At 37.8% G+C, this 20,610-nt stretch overlaps 1 protein-coding gene across 1 annotated transcript in view; it reads right to left on the bottom strand.

The window, feature by feature from the left end:
* Positions 1-3,779: 3,779 nt before the first annotated feature.
* Positions 3,780-20,610, bottom strand: part of gabrb2b (gamma-aminobutyric acid type A receptor subunit beta2b) — a 55,975-nt gene continuing 39,144 nt past the window's right edge. The window contains exons 6-10 of the mRNA XM_087807035.1: positions 13,800-13,937; positions 12,973-13,125; positions 9,648-9,892; positions 9,423-9,563; positions 3,780-8,624 (exon numbers count right to left, since the gene is read on the bottom strand). Coding sequence (XP_087663161.1) covers positions 8,283-8,624; positions 9,423-9,563; positions 9,648-9,892; positions 12,973-13,125; positions 13,800-13,937 — 1,019 coding nt within the window. The 3' untranslated portion in view covers positions 3,780-8,282. The remainder of the gene's footprint in view (positions 8,625-9,422; positions 9,564-9,647; positions 9,893-12,972; positions 13,126-13,799; positions 13,938-20,610) is intronic.

Genomic DNA, 20,610 nt, shown 5'->3' with positions numbered 1-20,610 from the left:
CGTCTCTTGGTTGTCTTGATTTAAACCTGCTCCTATTTGGTACATGATTCATTATTTTTTCTTATTTAACATGTATTTTCCTGTTCTTCTATTTCACTGGGGGCTAAAATCTATCCCAGCTTCTTGAGGATGGGGACCTACTGACAACAACCACTAGTCTCCTCTTCACTCATCTAACAACCACTGGTTCTGCTCAGGTGTCTCAAGATATTGCAAGTGCTGGTACATTTTTCATTTTAAAATGATTGCCACAAGCGTTTCTTCGTCAACGCAGGTTTATGGATTTAGGAACAAAGATAAAATGCAAATACTGGTCATATAATGTGAACTGTTATTACATTTATAATTGTAAAATTGGTTGTATCATATTGTTGAATCACATTATTATAGTTTTGCAGTATTTGGGGTTTGTGCTTCTCAGAGCCGTATGACCTGTTGTCATTTACTAGCATAACAACTCTGTAGAGAAGAGAATGCAGGTATATACTAAATATATATATACTGTATATATATATTCGTAAGGCCTTTGTTATGAGGGCTTTTGGCTAGTTTTAGGCACTGATGTATTCATTATTACTGTCTATGAAGCGTTTTAATTCTAAAAGAATTTCCATATTTTCTCCAAAGTAACATCAGCATGTGACCTCTAACACGTAAAGACACGTTTACTTAAATATTATGAGTCTGTAAAGAAGACAAAATGAGTAAAACACAAACAATTTAAAATACCATCTTGTTGATTCAGCGTTACAGTATAGCTGTATTTTTTGTGCTTGTTTCTTTTTCCTGGTCAGTTTATTTTAACTGTTTTTTAATCTGAAGGTCAGTCCGCGAATGTAATGCAGACAATAAACCAGCCTGTGGTACATGAGATGTCATTTGGTCAACACCACTGGGTAATTCCTCTAAAATGATTGCTAGAAAATGACCAAAATAAACTTTGCAACTACTCTTAGATTACCTGGACAAAAGTAAGGCAAAAATGCTGTGGGTTTTAATAAACTGAAATGAGACTTTGTTGAAATACAATATGTAAGTGACTAAAGTTAAAAAGACACCTTTAAAAAAACAGCTAGACTTGATGAAAAAGGAAATTTAAAACAAACTAAATGCGCCCTTCATTACTTATAATCGTCCAGCAACAAGTGGTCCAATGTTTTACAGACAAGACCCCTGGTGGCATCGATGAACAGGAGCTTTTCTTTCCTATATATAAATATCCGGACACACACTGTGATCCAATTTCCCACTGATTTATGCTATAAGATTCTTTCTTGAAGGACTTACCACCAAGCAAGAACACTGCTTAAGCCAACACTGTCCCTTTGTGAATTCGAATCACTGGCTGATATGGATAAGCGATGACGTGTGGCGCACCTACAGACACACACATAGATGCTGTTTGCAGTAAATACTCCAAAAAAAAAACCATGTCACGGATGACAGATGAAAAGAAGCATTATGTGTCAGACTGATATGTCTCTGTTGTAATGCCAAGCCTGCCTACAGTTCTGTGTCATGACTCATGCTCCCGCTTATTCACCGCCACCCAATACTCCATCATCGTCCCAGGCCTCGGATTCAAATCTCACGCTGTGATCGCATTCAAAAAGGAAGCACAAAAGGGGGAAGATCTTTGTTGTCATTTGATGCGGTTTCCTTTGATTAAACCGGCTTATGTGGCGCCGCGGATACGTTCTGATCGCACAAGCTGGAACCGGAAGGAAGGTGCGAGGATTCCTGACGAATGTAGGCGTTGAAGACTGACTGCGGAACATTTTATTTCGAGAGACACTGGGAGCGAGGAAGGAAGTAGGTGAAACGAAAAGGTGTTTTGGACCAAAAAGAAATGATTCTCATTTATGGGTGCCAAAAAGTTATTCCTGAGCTACATCCTGATGTCATTTAGGCAATCTTACATAATAAGAGCTGGAAAAGTAGGCTGAGATAATGATGAAAGTGATAGTTCACCCAAAATTCAAATGCTACTTATTTTCTACTTACTTATTATCTTCCTTCAAAAATGACGCTCTTAAAAACATCCAAGTTTATATTTTTAAGCTTGTTTTTAGGCCAGCTTTATCTTCATCCAAAAAGAATCACAAGTTTTTTTTTTAGCGGGAGTTGCTAGGCTACCAGCCTGAATCTTGCGCATGAAGTCAACTGATCTCCAGACGCTACGTTAAAATGAACATAGACTTTTGTCTATAACTCTTAAAAGGAACAGATTACTCCGAAAATAATTCCAACCCTTAGTCGACATGAGGGTGAGTAGAAAATTAGTAAAGTTGGAATTTTGGATGAACTATACATTTGAGTATTATTTGTGGTTCAACCTGAAAAGTATAACATGTTGAGTATGGTGGTGCACACAGGTATCCTGGGGGCTGAAGGACCAGGTGTGGGGCACACCACCCTGGGCTGGGATAAAAGCGGGAGAGAGGAGAATGAATAACTATAAAAACACAGAGAAAAGAATGCATGATGCAAGATGGAGACATACTGTGAAAGAACATATAGAATGGAAAATCAAGGATATGGAAAGTTCTTCTTCAGGCATGTGAAGGTCTGGAAAGTGCTTTTGTTGTGACACAGTTGATGACCTGTAATGGAAGGAAAAGCCTTGGAACTGCACTGTGAGTGGCCACAAAGTAAAGTTGTGGATATTGTTGATTGGTAAAACTATTATGACAAACTTGCAGCTTCAAAAGATACAGAAGTTCATTGTTGAGTTTGATAGGGGATTAACTTCCTTGACCTTGTGGAATTGGTGCGTAAGAGAAGTGTCTGCTGGACATAGTCATCTCAGAAGATCTTGTGTTTAACAGAAAATAATAGATATCTACTGTAGCTTTGCACCTCCATGGGTTTACCATTGCCAGGTAGGACATGTTAAGAACGTTCCACAAAAGAGGGGTGAGAAAAGGAGTACCCAAGATTTGAACTGTCACATGTAGTCCACCTGCAGGACCGGGACGCTGACCGGGAGAAAGTTGCGGCTATCATTCACAGCCCTCACTCACTAGCCAGAGGGTCTTGAGAACTGACCATAGCTGCACCTTGCACCGTAGCCCCTCTCCTCCCAATCATCCTATGTGTCCCATCATATTGTAACTGTCTTAATATGGAATTTTTTATGTGTTTTTATTTGTATCCCTGCACTGCGCCCCCTTTAGAAGCAAAGGAGGGATGCCTGTTTTCTCCGCCCACCTCCCCCTTTTTAGTGTGAGACAATTTTGGCATGTCTTGCTTTATCCCCTATCACCAAAGTAAAGTTTGTTTTCACAAAATTCCCATTTTGTTCTTACACGACTGACAATAAAGCTGATTCAGATGCTGCTAACCGTCCAGGCCAATAAGATAGCAGTTACCAACTTTGCTGGTGCTGTTAAGGGCAATGTATTTGGTTCTACGTTTGGATGTCGTTGGTTAGCCTCGAAGAATTGCAAGAATAGGTTTCTGCTTGACCGAGGCTTAGACTTGGAGGAGAAATGTCATTTCGTGGCAATATTCGTTCTGGTTCAAGGAGGCTTTAACACAGACAAGGTGTAGAATTGGTAGTGGGAGAGTATTGGGGTTAAAAATCATGGAGGCCACATCATGGGCTGACATGTGTCGGAAATATTTGGCCAAAGAATGTTTTAAATGGAGGTACCAGGTAGGTCATGGGTCTACCAAATGAGAAGATAAGCAGGAAAAGAGTGACCGGTTTGGACCTTAACCAAAAGACGCTACATCAGCGAAGGGTAAAATAAAGCCACGCAAAACATCTTCTGCGGTTTACAATATTTATTAACAATGTACTTCCCATAAGTTTTGCTTTGTAAAGACATACATTGTATTTTTTACAGGACTTCATTGAGATGGGTACAAATCTGGGCACGTGAGGAATGAAGGAAGTCTTCAAGGTTCGGAAGGGGAAACGATATGATGCTGAGCTGAGTGAAGTCCATGGCAGCAGGAGGCTAAGGCTTCTTCTGTGTTTTTGTGCAAACATACACTGTCACCAAAAGTGTCATTTAGATGTCAGTCCCTCATTTTTGAAGCAAGAAAATATTCCAAAACCTCCCTTCTTTTTTTTCCACCCTCCTTTTAAACCTGCAATGCTGAGTCCATCTCAGAGAAGGAGGGTTGAAGTGTAAAAGCTTCTCTCTCAGCGTGACTACAATGATTCCATGTTGTTCAAGGACTTCCGGAAGTTTTATGCTTCAGTATAAATATGAAAATGGCTCAAATTTGATTTACAGATTATTCACTTTTTTTTTTTTTTTTCTACACAGGAGTTTAAGAAGTATAAAAATAGATCGAAAGAAAACGCTGTGAAGTACAAACCGATAATTTAAAGTGAACAAATGAAGCAAACTTTTAAGTTTCTAACATGCTGTGGAAATGCATCACAGAAAATTCACCGCACACTCCCACGCGCATTTACACCAAGACATGTCCGGTAGATCTCCACGAAATATAACTATAATAGCGAAGAAACACGCTCACTTAATTGGAGACAACTGCTTGAAAAAGGTGTGTGTAGGTATTTTGTTTCTAACTGTGGTGTATTTGCTGACCTGAGATGATTAAGAGGGAAAGTCAGTCTTTCTTCTCTTTCGTGTTCCGCTGCTTGTTGGTGGACATGTAGTGACAGCAAATACCTGCTGCAGAGAACATCTACATTCATGAATAGTTGTCGAAATTTTGGCAAAAAGCGAAAAAAAGAAAAGACAAATGTGTTCGCTGTAAAATATACTATTTACACCTTTTTTTAGATTAAAGTAGAAATAATGTTGAAAAATTGTGTATCTCAGTAGAAATTTTAATATAGCTATGTATTTACAAGATTAATATATTCCAATTTATAATATTTTCTAAGATATATTTATATATATATATTTATATTGTCTTGTGCAGTTACTATAAAACATTTACATTGTATCAGCTCATGAAATAAAACCTAAAATCACTAAGTTTTAGATCTCGTAAGAGGTTTGACCAGATTCTATTGACTCGGAAAAATGAAAACCGTTCTTCTGATATCAAAACATGAAATATTAAAGTTGTTTGTAAACAGGTGAAAGCTCAAAGCTATTTTTGTGCTGCTGTGTTTATGTCCTCAAATGTCAATTACTGAGCTACTGATCACAGTTTACAATCCCCAAGAGTACTTTTCCTACCATTAACATAATTTTAGTAATGTCGATACTTATGATTCATCAGTTATCTTGTGTCACCCGCAGAAAAAGGAAATATTTGGGTTTTATTATATATATATTATATTTGGGGGGAACTCTATGTACAGTGGTAGCCCAGGTTGTGAGCACAATTGTTTCTGAAGGAGATGCTAAAGGGTAGTGTTTGAATCTTGCTCATGTTCTAAAGTCTCAATAAAAAATGACAAGTTGGATGTGATTTTTCAAAACCTTAACATGTTCGTTTCCGAACTCTGATCTGCTCACTGCATTTTTAGGAAGCAATTGATTATTTTATTAGTAAGGGAAAAATAAAATCTCTAAGCTATTAGCTGTAGCCCTTTATCATTGGTATATGTGAAGAAAATTCAACTTTTAAAAAAGCTGAAAAAGGTTATGAGTAATATTTTGCTATAAGTGCTTTAAAGAAAGAATTTGATCAATATACAGGTGGTTCAAGACGGTCAAATGAAAGACTTCAATTGTGTTCTATGAGTTTCTGAGATTCCTTCATCACTTTAAAGCCAAACATTACAATGAAAGCAAATCACCATTTCTAGGTATATCGTGATAAGCCAAAAGGGAACTGAAACTCCCATTTTTCCAGATGAATTGGTGACTATCGGAATATATTTTAATACATATATTAAAATTTGTCATTAAATCTACTACCAGCCACGTAAATATAGTTGGATGGCTGGATTTGTTAGTAGAGCCTTGAGCACTGATGTAACAATGCCATCAAGGAGGTAACATCTAGAACCATATGTGTCACAAAGAGCAACGTAAACAGCAAATTAATCAACAGCAGATGTCTTTGAATGGTTGTAGACTGACATCTGAGGCTGTCAAGGCAACGCTGCTCTTGGGCAAGCATTGTTCGCAAGGTCATACGTAACAAAAGCAATATCTTTGACGTCAAACTCCGACCAATCTCAGTTGTTCAGCATAAACCAGTGATTATTGTTACGCTTGGCACCATCAAGTTGGAGGGGTCAAGATGTTGATGTTTACCTTTCTTAACTGGATAATCAAAAAGTACGAGTAGAAATTGAGCAATTTCTAGAATTCTAAAGGGTATTCAAAGTTGTCATTCTTTTAACTGTAAACTAAATTATGAACGCTAACCTTTATCATGATGTCAGTAGATACAAAACCTTATACAAAATCTACGAGTTACTATCTTATAGTCTATCAAGAGGAGGATACGTTTGTTTCCTGTAATAATCTTAATACATTGAGAACAACCTGCTTTTCAATAAATATATGAACAACTAGAAAAACATTATTAAAACAGCCAGACTATTTGTGCTTTTTGTTAGTTGCTGCCCTTTTTCTCTTGCACTTAAGTAGTCTTTTTGTTGTTAGTCATTCTATAAACAGGTTTATTGTTATGACATTTGATTCAAAGCACGGTGATGGATTTAGGTAAAATTGATGAACAATTAGTGTTTAGTTTGTTGATAGTGTTGATTTGATTCAACCTAGTGACAGCAAATATCATTTCAAAGCCTCCTAACATCAGCTTCTTGTGTGTCAACTCGGCACATTTTCTTTTAAGGTAAGGAAGACTGTGTCCCCTGAAAGGTCAACATTGTTGATCAGTGAAGCAACTCTAGATATGTTCTTGTCGCACAGCAGCAGAGAGGAGAGTTGTGAATCTATTTAAATCAACACAGGTGATTGTGAATTATTTTAAAGAATACAAATGTATCATTTAATTTTGCTCAAACACACTTCTATTGCTACAGTTGTTAGATAAAGGATTAACACTGGAATGTAAAACCAAAGTTTAATTTTGACTATTAAATCGAGTAACGTAGGAAAGTTTTAATTGAGAAACATAAATAACCTGAAGATGACAGTGGTGCCTTGATTTACCAGTTCTATTGGATCCATGACTAAGCTCTGAACTCAATTTTATCATTTGTACTTCCATTAGACCATGTAAGCAGACATAAATCAAGCATACATAAATCAACTAAATAATATATATATTTTTTAACTTGAAATAAAAGTAGTTTTCTTCCTTCAAATATTTCGTAAAATCTATTTATAATATATTACATGTTCTTGGTCTTGTCTTGGACAGAGGTTTGCAGAGCCCTTGATCATACTTACATCCTTTATATACTTAATCTGCTCCAGTTAATTCCATTGAACACTTATTCTCCCTTTTAATGTGGACTAAATGTAAGCACAGTTTATGTTGTCATTATCTCTATTTTGATGGTGTTCTTGAGTTCCATCTGGAGCCAGGGATATCTTGAAGGCCTGTCACTAACTGGTATGGCTTTTAACACTCAAACTGAAAAAAAAAAAAAAAGACAACTTTATATGCAATGCCACTTATTTTATTTTAACTAATGTAAACTAGTGATGGTCTGACGAAGCTTCATGAAACAGTGTCATTGATTTCAGGGTCCACTAGATGGCAGTCTCTGCACCATTTTCCTTTGTTTTGAACAACCGTTCTAATGAAACATCACATCATTTTTAAACTGATGGCGCCACCTAATGACCTCTAAACAACATGACACTGCTTCATGAAGCTTCGTCAGACCATCACTTACGTGCTGTGTAAAAAGTCCCTTTCAATTCAAGGTCTCAGAAATGTGTTGTACTCATAAGCCAAGGTACCACTGTACTAGCTGTCCAAATGTTGGGTTGATAATGATTAATTAAAATGTGAAAATCAGGCCCTTATAGGTAAGAGGTCACATTATGTTTGTATAAAATGTTTGTAGTTGGAGTTCATTAAAAGCCAATCTAGCTTGTGACTACTATTTTGGCATTGTTCATACACCGCAAAGTAAACATAAAGTAAAATGGTTCACAAAATAAAATTAGAAATGGGAAAAGTAAATTCTCAAGTAAAAATAAAACTCTGGAACAGGCACCTTTTTGTTCGTAATCTCTCTTTGTGGATTTTCATGTATTAGCTGGCAAAGGTGGTATTCCGAAAAAAATAAAGACGGATCCAGTTGTGAAAAAAATCTGCATCCATGGTTTCACAATCACAAAAAATGAAACCAAAGCTGATAGAAACAAGAAATGAAGACGTGTCCTTTAAAAGTCTTTTTAAGTCTCTCGTTGACTTTAGTTGACGTAATAAAGCCAGTAAATGATGTTGAACAAGGAGAACACAGTGGGAAAGATCACTCTCGACCATTTGTCAATGGAGTTGACATCAGTCAAGTCTGGGATGTTGATCTTGAGCTGCGAGGCTCGTCGCCGTAGTCGACTCTTCTTCTGGTTCATGTGCGCATTCCGGCCGAAGTTGTGCCTGGCCAGCCCGGCCTTGCGATACTGCAGGGTGGAGCTGTCGTACGTGAGCATGGTGTTCCGCGGGTCATTCAGACCCAGCGCCAGCTCTGGAACGTGGCCCATGTCGTTCTTGATGTCCAGGGTGCTCAGTAAAATGTTTTCGTGGGGGTCCATCTGTTGCAGAGGAATGAGGTTTCAATTAAGGTTTCAAGTTAATAACGATGATGTGATAGTTACAACACAAAAAAATGTTGTACTACAGTACCCATTGAGCTAAACACCAAAATTCAGCCCAAATAATTTCATGGAGTGGGTTTTGTGAATGCCATCATAAAAGATGGGGGGGTTTGCACGAAAATATCTCTGGCAAACATTGAAGTTGTTGCACATTTCTAAATATAACTTGGTAGTTACCTAAATATTTTATGTTCAAAACTGAGTAATGTTAAGCAGAAACACTACACTTTTTAAGGGCAACTGATGTGTTGATTTAAGTGTCTCTTAAATGGATCTTATTGTACCCTATTGTACTCATCAGTATGTGTCTGTTTCTAAAAAAAAAACTTCTTATTGAAATAATTACATTAGAAAATTTGCTTTAGCCCCGCCCACTGAAACACTTAATCTTGTTTATCATAACCACGCCCACTCTGCTGTGATTGGCCAAGCAGTGTCATTAACCCCCACGGAAATCTCCACCTACAAGGGACTCGTTGTATTAAGAAGGCGGAACGTGATTACAGTTGTCTGGAGGAGGAGTGAAGCCAATTATTATGCCATAATGGGCTCCGCTCTCGTAACCTCTTGTTCGCTGGGATTTCTTTCTTATATAAAGCAAGAACTTATAGCAGCAAAATTACTGCATCTTGGAGATGAAGACTGTAACATTTGAAACATGTGAATAAGGCAGGAGGGTTAGGTTTTCACATTAGTTCTGAAAATAAATCTAGTGTACAGCATTGCGTCAATCACCTTATTCTTCTGGTCGCCGAGGCCGAGTCCTGCATCATCCACGAAGATCGGTTCCCACATGGAGTCATGGCCGTCCAGATCTCTTTGTTTCATTCTTGCGTACAGTGTGTCGTCTCTTCCAACCACATTGCCCACTAGCCACTGCAAAGACACATCATCCAAATCATGTATAAAACGAAGAATATTGCTTTCTAAACAGTTGTTTTTTGGAAGCCTAACCCTTACCTTGTTGGGATCCATCCGCATCCTTTCATTGTTGGCTATGGCCAACTTCTCTGCAGCCTTTTTCTGGCGCTGTGGTCCTCTCCCGAAAAATATATAATTCACCAGCGCGTACTCCAGCAGAGCCAAGAACACGAACACGAAGCAGCCCATCAGGTACATGTCGATGGCCTTGACGTAGGGGATTTTTGGGAGCGTTTCCCTCAGATGTGTGTTGATTGTAGTCATCGTGAGCACAGTGGTGATACCTATTGTCAAAGGAAGAGTTGTTAATCCCAATTAAAAAAATGTTTATGGAATATTAGAATTTCATCACCAGTAACTTCATTCTAAATTTTGATATAGCTTATCATGGCTAAAAATGTGTATTAAAAAGGTATCTGGTGGGTAAATACACTATGTGAGTTTTGATGACTCAGCCGAGTACCAGACATATATATTTTTCAATATTTAATGTGTGTTATTCAAGCTACTGTGGCTCCTATTGATATATTACTTATATATATATATAACATATATATATACTGATATTTATTTAAACAGTTTGTAACCTGGTCAGGGGCCTCATGTACGAAGAAGTACGTGGATTTTCCACAAAAAACGGTCGTACACTCAAATCTAGAAAATGTTGCATGTACAAAAATATTCAGATGATATAAATCTGCGTGTGCACACAAATAAAATGACTTTTCTTTGTACATCCCAATCAACGTGGAAAGCTACCCCAGATATTAACTTTACCTTTATGATGGTTAGCAAAATAACTCAAATAGAACACTGGATTTTAATGACATTGTAAAAAAAATGTTGACAAAAAGAACCCTAAGTAAACCATCTGGATCCACTTATGTAGGATGTGTCACTTAAAGAAAAGAAAAAGAAAGAGCAGGTGGCCCTTCCTCACTTTTACTGTGTGTACTACTACCAGCTATTTAATTGATGGTTGCTAATGAAATTGAAAGTATTAAAAAAGGTATTAAATTACATAGATACATACATGGATAATATTAATAATACTAGATAACAAATGATTTAATGATTACTATGATTTAAACCAAACAAAGAAACAACATAACTTTGGATTGTTCTCTTAAATGTCCACTTAAAAGTTCTTTTTATATCCTGCTGCTTCTTTTTATTCACCTTTTAAGATCTTTTCAAGTCCATTGTATTATTTCAAAGATGTGGAGCGTCCAATTTCTTGTTCTCCTGCTCCTGCTTACACGGTATTTCAACATTCCCCAATAGGTCAAGTCGTTGCTGAGATTATTTTTTGAAGATCAAGTCAAGCTAATTTACGTATCATCAATATTTATGTCACTGATCTTCTGTGTGTGTGTATCAGTGTGTATGTGTGGTGAGCTAAAAGTAGGTCTTCAAGTAACATTTGTTGTGTTACAATAGCATTTTTTTTTCATTCTGATTTTATGATGTGTTTTCAGCACGCTATGTTCTCGCTGAGGCAGTTGATTGCAACACTGTCTCTGTGGAATTATCCATATAAAGGAATTATTAATTGCATGAGAGGCCTTAAGCTTTGTTATGATGTTGCGCGCCTGATTAAATAATTGAGTTCTCTGCCCTCACAGCCTCCCACACACCTGTGTGTCTTAAAAAGTAAACATTGGGCAGTGAATAAAACATTTGACTGAGCTGTCACGAAAACATCAAGAGGTCAAAGTGGGGGATTGTGTGAGCCCTTTTCTGCTGCCCTTGCAACAACAACAGAGGATTTTTTTTTTTTATACGTGGTCAGCTGGTTCGGGTCATTTTTAATTCCTTAAACCAGGTCAGAGGAAAGTGGTGGAAGAGGCAGCGAATGGGCCAACGTATACAGTACAGTACAAAGTCTGTTGACCTGCTACCGTTAGAAGGCTTTACCTTGTTTCCATCAAATCCCTCCCTGTGGATCACTGAATGCAGCTCAATGTTCAATCAGTGAAATTGCCTGTCTGTCCAAACAGGTGATGGACGGGGACGGGATTTGGTGGAGGAGGAGTGTCGGCTGAAAGTGAGGTAGAAGTGCCTATTTTTTCCCGAATCTCACTGGCTTCATGGAACTTACATAATCAAAGGATGACGCGTTGAAATGGGGCAAAAAAAAAAGAAAGACACGCAATCACAGCAGAAGAAAAAATCTTCCTTGTCACCACTATATGTCAGTTAGTTTTAGTAACTGTTATGTCATATATATATATATACCTGTGAAATATACAGTATAACAGCTACTTAACCCACTGGTACTGCTGATGGTACGAGTTTCTACAGTCTTTTGGTCAGGAAATAACCTTAACTCAATGGTTGATACTATCTAGGCTAGGGTATAGGATTAGATGATTCACTTGGATATCCATCTGGATTTTGGAAGCTTGTAGCGCTGCTTCTCAGGTGACATTCTTGTTCAAACCAAGCATAAACGGAAAACCTAATTCATTATAATGATTAGAATGAAGGCTGTACATGAAAAAGGCAACTTCCATCTGACTATTTCATTCAATGCTGCTTCAGGGTTGACGGGTAAGAATGTTCGAAGCATTAAACCTTTTAAAAAAAAGGCGTACACAACTAGTGATATAATGGTAAGGATTCTGAACTTTTGCCGCAATGGTTGGATTCTTGGTCTGGGTGCTATTTGTTTGAGTCTCAGGGAATTGAGTAGGACATGTACGCATAATATCATTCTTTAACCATGAAAGTTGTTTTATATTCATTCTTTTATTTTCAAGATTTTGATGCCCAGTGCAACGATGAAGCTTCATGAAGCAGTATCATATTTCTCTTATCACTAAGTGGCCCCCCTTAGTTTTAAATTGATTTAAGGTTTCATTATAATATCTGTTCAAAGAAATATATAATAGAGGGGAAATTGCCATCTTGTGGGCTTTAAAGATATCAGCAAGCTTCCTTGGCAGGGGTATGTTCTCTGTGTTCCCAGTTATTTTGCGAAAAGATTATTAAGAGAAACCTATTGAAGTCAAATGTCGAATTACACCAATGTTTTATTATTAACCCTTATTGTCATTTTTGTACAATATAGTATAGGACGGATAAGAATAGAATGAAATTGAAGATAAAGACATTTTGAATCAGGAAAACGAGATGACGTCGGATTAAGTGAAAGTGAAAAAGAAATAAATGCCTGATCTGTATCTTTAATAATGTGAATGTCAGACAAACGACTGATATGCCTGATAAATGTAAAGAGGAAATGGTTTCTAACAGTAGCTGTAAATCATTTGTGGCAGGCGGGGGGGTTAACAATGACAGTCATCTGATATCCACACACCAAACCTGACGTCACAAAGATATTTAGTATTGCAGTGCTCACCTAGAGCCACTCTGGCTGCAGAGGCGTCGTAGTTGATCCAGAACGAGACCCAGGACAGAATAGTGATGAGGATGGAGGGCATGTAGGTCTGCAGGATGAAATAACCGATGTTCCTCTTCAGCTTGAAACTCAGCGACAGACGGGGATAGGAACCTGTCGAAGGGGGGGATTTGTCAATCATAACTGCATGTATAAACCACATCCATCAAACTGTGCAAACAATGGCGAAGTTTGCTTAATATAAGTTCATTTAAAGCAAATAAAAGGGCAGATTTCTGTTTGAAAGCTTTACTATGTATTGCTGAATTCAAAATGAGCTGCCATCACATAACGGCGTAACAAGATATTTTCGTTATTCATGGCAGCTGCGACGACATCGCTCATCCTCGTGACACATTTATTGGACAGATGCCCGCGATCAAGACGTAAACGAGGGAATCCCCATCTTCCACATCCCAGGTAATGAAATCAACAGACCTTCACTAGCGTCTGAGCGTTGGTGCAACTCATTACATAGAGTGAGCTCTGCGGATAAACGCCGTGGCACACTGATGTAACCTGCATATTGTAGCACTTCTGTTCATTACTGGATCGCGGGGAAAAGAAAAACTCCAGCAGAGGCACTGCCCTGTTTATAGTTGCATGCATGACAAATTCATGAATATGAAAAAGCCACGGATGAATATTTCATCCTATCGCTCGGCGTCCTTTGTTTGTCACTAAATGAATAGTGATGTTTTCAGTCTCGGAGGGACGACCTTGACATAAATGTCACATGGCTAGAGTTAACCTGCAATCACAGAGTCATACATCCGTGTTTTTTTTACCTGTGGAAAAGACCACGTTCTTGGAGATAAGCTTGTGATCGACGATGGAAAACTGCGGCAGCTCGATCGCGTCCACTCCGGTCACGGCCTTGTCTCCTCCGCGCCAGTAGAACTCAATGTCATCTGTGGTGTAGCCATCTGTCAGGACACAGAGAAGAAGGATCGTTGCTACTTGTCTGCATATACGGTGACTATTAGTTCATTCGTCAAGATTTTCCCGGCCAGGACAGAGACTATGTCTCGAGCCTGGTCTGGAAACATTTCAGAATTCTCCTTTAAGTTAAGAGTTATCTAGTAGTGATGTGCTGATGAAGCTTCATGAAGCAGTGTCATATTTCTAGAGCTCACCAGGTGGCGCCCTCAGTTAGATAGAATATCTGTTCAGAGCAATAGATTATAGCGTGGAGAGTGCCTGAGTACTGTTATTGTTTCCTGTTGAACTTGTTTCCATACATATTTTAAGGTAGTGTGATTTTTACTTAATTATAATTTGTTTATTCCAAGATGGCTTTGTTTTGGCTGTTTTTGTGCGTTACAACCGTACAGAGCTACTATAAAATATTAATATTAGGTAAAACTGTTTTTATTTATGTTAAAGATGGTATTATTTTCAGCAAATTTCCAATTGGTGGAACCTTCCACTATTAATGGCAATAAAAATAATTCTTATCTGATTTGTGTTTCTTTACGTTCACATTATAAGCTCACGGTTAAAGTAAATAACACTTTTTTTTTCATCGAAACACTAAATCCATTGCTTGTTGCAAATGTCATCACTATTCTGAACAAAAAAAAAATAGTATTGGCACCAAGTCAAACAAATGTTGAACAAATTGTCCTTCTACATACACTTACCATACAAATTCCTTTCCTTCAAGATAATTTTTAGCGTTATTGAAGTCCTCTGACCTCTGAATCCATGTTCCTTATCTAATCTTAACATCTTTATAGGTCATCGAAATATAAAAAATTGATTGTTAAATTGATATGATACTGAAAATGTCCAGTATCATATCAACATGAACATGAATCTACTTGGATTTAGGGGCAACCATCCAGAAGCAGGCTGCATACAATTACTTGGCAGGCCAGATTTGGCCTGTGGGCCATACGTTTGAAATGTGACCATCAATAAACAGAACAAGACAGACACCACAAATCAGTGGTTCCGAGACCAAGACCGGATCCGGTACCTGAACCTGATACAACAAACTGGACTATACTTTGCCCTACACCAGACTAAATAGGACTATAATACAAAACTACTAAAGAACTAGATACACATACTACTGTATCGTCTATAATACCGTCTAATGAAATGAAGGTTTGGATTGATATTAAGATTTAAAGTTATTTCGTATCCTGTCATGACTCTAAAATTTGAAAAAGAAGCCTCACAGTCAAACGTCGTGACACATGTCTTCTGTTAAAGTGAACTCAAATGATCAGAGCGAACCATTAGTACTTGTCACTTATTCACTTTTCTTTTCAATCTGCAGCCCTCAGCCCTCAATGATTCATCAGTCTCTCAGATTTCCCCCCCGTTCTGTCTCTGCAGTGTCTTCTAACTGATTGGCCAAACAAGAGCGAAAACGGGTCGCATAAGTTCTTATTAATATTGATGGACTTGTCCATGGTCCCTCCACACCTACTGCTGGGGTTTTAAAGACTACAACGGACGACGCGTTAGTTATTTAAACACCACATGTTTTATTAAACTCCACATGTGGGATGGAACGTGGCAGAATGGCATTAGGGGTTCCCTTTCCATCATGTGGGTGATCAGGTTTGTGTCATTTTTATAATTCATGCTATACAACAAATCGTGTTTGACTTGCTCAAGGGAACCACCGTATTCTGAACATCAATAAATCTAATCTGTTGCCATGTGCAGACAATAAACATGATGTTCTCAGACGATAATAACTCAGAGGTGAAACCTCCATAATAGTCCTTTTGATTTTATACATTACAGTATATCTGCATTATTGACGATCAATCGCCAGCGACGTGCCTTTAAAATGACCATAACTCCTTAGGTTTTATCATGTTGAGGACCAGTATGAATAAAACATCCACAGGTTCAGCCCTTAGTTTAAAGGGAGGGAGTGAGTCTTAATCAAAACAATACATAAAGTAATTTTAGCTTAAGTTTTTGTTCCGTTCGAAGTCCCTGCGGGCCAGCAATAAATCATGAATATTGACTTTTCAACTGGCGACAATTTATTTACATAACATTTTATAAATTTGAAATTTAATTAAATAGTCAAAATCTCAGTAATTCATTTTAAACACACGATAAACAGTTATTCAACCATGAATTTAATACAAACAAACAAAACAGTAAAGCAGCACATTAAAGCTTGAATTAAAACTTAAATGTTGTTACTGTGATTTTAATGAATAGAATGAACTATTTAAGGAAAGCTGACGCTTTTCCAGAGGGGATAAACACCTATTGGCGTGAACTCAACAGAGGAGACAGTCGACATCTCCCTGAAGGACTAACCCAGTTTTTTTCTGGTTATTTTATTTTAGCAGCATCCGGAAAGTCACTCATGTTTTCGTCAGATTATTAATAAGAAGTGCGATAAAAAACCCCCTCATAAAAACATGTCAGGAACATTTTTCATACCAGCTCAAAAGTTAAATGTGTTTTTATGGAGGGTGAGCATTGGCAGGTGATAAACAAACACTAAAGGAAAGCGGAACAATAATAAAGCTATTAAGCTGTCAATCTGTCGTTTTATTTTTAAAGTCAAGGTTGTTTCAGGACAAACTCCAAACGTCACTTCATTTCAAGTCAGCTTTTACGTTCTTTAAATGTTAATTAAACCAAAAAAAGCCAGCTCTCACTATTGGCTGCTCGAGTTCTAAAAAAAGGATGAGCCAAGATGATCAGTGACGGGAAGAAAGCGAGAGCGAGGAAGTCAAAGTGTTCTGTCCGTACGATGTGGACCGCTGGTGCAGAAAATCTAAGCATTACTTGGTAGGGATGCTGTAATGAAATGATAGTTTCATTGTGACGGGACAACGATTGTGTGAAATAACAGTCATTTACAACCTTTCACTCAGTGTTCAGTGTGTTCAGGAGCACGCGTGTGCTTGTTTGAGGATGTGAGCGTGTCACGTTGTCAGTGTTGACAAATTATTCTTATGGTACAGCGGTCATCTTCGGAAGGGAAACGTTCCATACAAGAAAAAGACAGGCTGTCCTAAAATGATATGTGTTGTATTTAATTCTCCAAGTTTATTTTGGAACTGACTCCATTTACTCTGAACTTGTTTTGTAATATTTTACCACAGGAGATAAAGAGAACCCTAGAAATACTTTAAATTTTAATAAAACCAACACATGTTTTCCATACATTAAAGCCCCCAGCTCCCGAGGAAGATGGTTCCACAAGTAAGGACCGTAATAGTTCAAATAAAGGCCAGTATATTTAAAGAGGTGCTGAGAGGGCCAATTAAAAAATGTATACATAACTTTAACTAGTAAAAATATTCTTCTTCAACTCTATTCTCTAACTGCGGTACAGCAATCCAAAAAATATTTTGTGTAGGTACAATCCTGTAAAAACTGACAACACAATTGACAGCACTGTGCTTAAAGAAAGTAGTAGAAGAGAGGATGAATGAAAGCAACGCTGGCCACCTAAAAACGTTTGTGGAGTTGATGGCTAGTTCGTTGAGTTCAATCAAATTGTCCAACCACAGCTTGTGTCTAAAAGCATTGCTTGATATGAGTTCTCAAAAGGACACAAAACAGGTTTACTCAGATAAGCCATCAGGAAGAACACTAACCTTTGTATGCTTCATTTAAGTACAGCTCTAATTTATTCTAGTCCGGTTGTGAACTTAGTTCCTGTCTCTCGGATAAGTGAGGAGTATAAAGATGCAACCAAATCGGATGTTACTTCAGAGTGAAATCGGACATTATATAAAGAAGTCTAAATTCAATTCAATTTCATTTAAATTGTCATGTCATAACACAGTTATTTAAGAACCTTTACAGTTTAAGTAGGACTCTGTATTAAACTCTCCTTGCAAGTAAAATTGTTGTGACTTTAGACCAACTCTGATCACTGTTCTTAATGTTCACAGCTTAAAGACAGTGGCAGACTGCGTCTGAGCAATCTCCAAACATATTTAATAATTTTTGTACATTTATTCCCTTGTCAAGTTTTTAGGGGGCTGCAGCCTATCCCAGCTGCTTAGGGCAAGATACCCCAACCAGGTCAGCTGTTGCATTGGCACAGAGTTGTGTTTGGGGGAATTTGAAAGAAACCACAGTTGTCATATTAAACCCAAGCTGGCTGGAAGAACATACAAAACTTAGCGAAGGGCACTTACCATAATTCTGGTTTTAGATAATAGAATAATGGAGGAAGAAAATGTTTGAACTATGTCTGTGTTTGTTGGTACTTTGTGCTGACAGTGTAATGGTCCTTATAGTTCATCACCTAATAAACTTCCTACGCTCTTCAACAATCCTTTTACCTAATTTAAACCTAAAATCTTAGGGTAAGTGACTCATAACTCTTAAGTACCTACAATACCAACGGTTCCCTTTTGCTCATCAATGTGAGGGAGGTCTTTCCGTTGAAATTACAAAGTAATAACTGCTAAAAAGTTAGGATCAAATGCTTTCCTTTACCAATTCAAAAATGCAAGAAAACTCGAAGAAGTCCAGTGTGGGACCATCTATCGGGTTAAAGGCACACAAGTACTTTAAGATACGAATATGTATGTGATGATTTCAGTGTTTAATGGATGATTGACCCTACATGTGTTATCATTTATTCAAACACTGCGCTACTGCTGAAAAGTCATTGTTAGATTTCAGTCCAGGGATTCTGGACAGCTGCCTCTACAGCACTCGTCATCGCGCCCGGGAACCTCGAGGGGTTATCCCGTGTAAATTATTGACTTTGTGGCATTTCCTTGCAATGATGTCGAATAGGCTTGTCCGCCGCATTACAGCCGTCTGCGTAAAAACATGCATTATAGAGAACGCCGGAGACTTAAAGGTCTTCTGCTTGAAAGGTTGGAAAGCCCCATTTTTATAACATCGCAGCAGAAAAGTGCAACTAATAAATCATTTCAGATCATTTAAAGTGTTTTTCCTGTATTTCCCCAAGAGTCCCAGTCATGGTAAATCCTCTGGTCATTAAAAGGAAGAAAATAAACTGTCACCATGATGTCCCCGGATTACCATAATGTGATGATGCTAGCTTAGAGGCGTCACAAAGGTATAAAAGTTGTCAGGCAAGAGATACAGGAAAAGACCTCAAGTCGACACACTCACTTATATTTAGTATCTCTCTGGCAGTCAGAGTTTCAAGAAGCAACCAATGCAACAATCATTAAAAAAGTTCACTGTATAGTTTTGAATTATTCCCAACTGAGTTGCCTATCTATGCTATTCGGTGCAGGGGCCACTCCTTTTTCCTTTTTCATGAACCACACTATTGCTCATTGGCACAGCAGGAACTAGGAACTACATAATTTAGTTCTGATAACCTTCTTAGCATATACTTTGAAACACTGCCTTTTACTAGTTCCCCATGAACTAGTTTAGTTTCGCTGGCTCTTATATATTTGAAAGGTGGCCCTGGATCAAAGGAACGATGCTATCTTCGGGGTGCTATCGTTCACCAAAACCCCTGTCTAGTTAGATACATATTTGAAAAGTAAAACCTACTCTTTTGATTGGGGAAACAGATGCTCAACATTGTATATTGTTTAATGTATCTTGGTTAAAGGGATGCTTTAAAAAAAAGTTCCAACAATTAAATATAATAAATGTAATTAAAATGTAGTTAAAATAGAACATATTTGTGCTTCTATTTAAAGGTTTATTACACTAGTTTTTCAGCTCCCTTCATCCACCTGCTCCTTTTTTCTTGGTATTTGGATGTACTTTTTTCTTCATCCATACACTTTTGTTGTTTCAACCCTCTACTGATCCTGAAAAACTTGGGTTTTGTATTTGACAAACACATGTCTCTTGTTCAACACTGCAGAAAACTGACCAGAAACTGTTTCCTTCAACAGAGGAAAATAACTTAGCTTTTAATCAATGTGTTTGTGTCTTCTCGTTTAGACTATTGCATCAGTTTATTTCCATGTCTTAACAAGAAGGAGCTGTCTCGCTTGCAGATAATACAGAACTCTGCTGCGAGAATTCTGACCCGCTCTAGTAGGAGAACTCACATTTCCCCGATCCTTAAAACTCTTCACTGTCTGCCAGTTTCTTTCCGGATCATTTTTTAAATTCTGGTTCTTCCTTTCAGAGCTATTCATGGTCAGGCTCCTCCTTACATCAGTGATCTGATCCAGCCTTACACCCCAGCTCGGGCTCTGAGGTCTGTGGATCAGAATCTGCTTATGGTTCCACGCACACGGTTCTGGTCTACAAAAGCGCTAAACAAATGTTACTTACACACTTACTTACTTACTACTGTTCCAGAGCAAGCCTAGTAGTTAAACATTAAAAAGCGAATTATGTTTTCAAAAGACTCCTCTTTCGCCCTTTTAACCTGATAAACTTTTGATTCTCTGAAGATAGTACTTTGAGCTCCTTTGCAAAGATAAATCGCTCCCAAATGTCTGTAACCCTGGAGTAACAGGAATTAAAAATGGCAAAACTGTTTCTTTGTTGAATGTTAATCGGGCTGATTAAACAAACGTGACATTTTTAGCGAGAACCGAAAAAACATCACAGCAAGAAACAGTAGCGGTGCACATAAGGTCACGCACAAAGAAATAATTTGAACCAAATTATCGAGCAGCAAAATGCTAAGGCTTC

The sequence above is a fragment of the Callionymus lyra genome, chromosome 14 (genome assembly GCF_982586985.1).
Source record: "Callionymus lyra chromosome 14, fCalLyr1.hap1.1, whole genome shotgun sequence".
Taxonomy (NCBI): Eukaryota; Metazoa; Chordata; class Actinopteri; order Syngnathiformes; family Callionymidae; genus Callionymus; species Callionymus lyra.
Note: the sequence above shows the minus strand (reverse complement) of the source record. Positions and strands in the feature narration are given on the sequence as shown.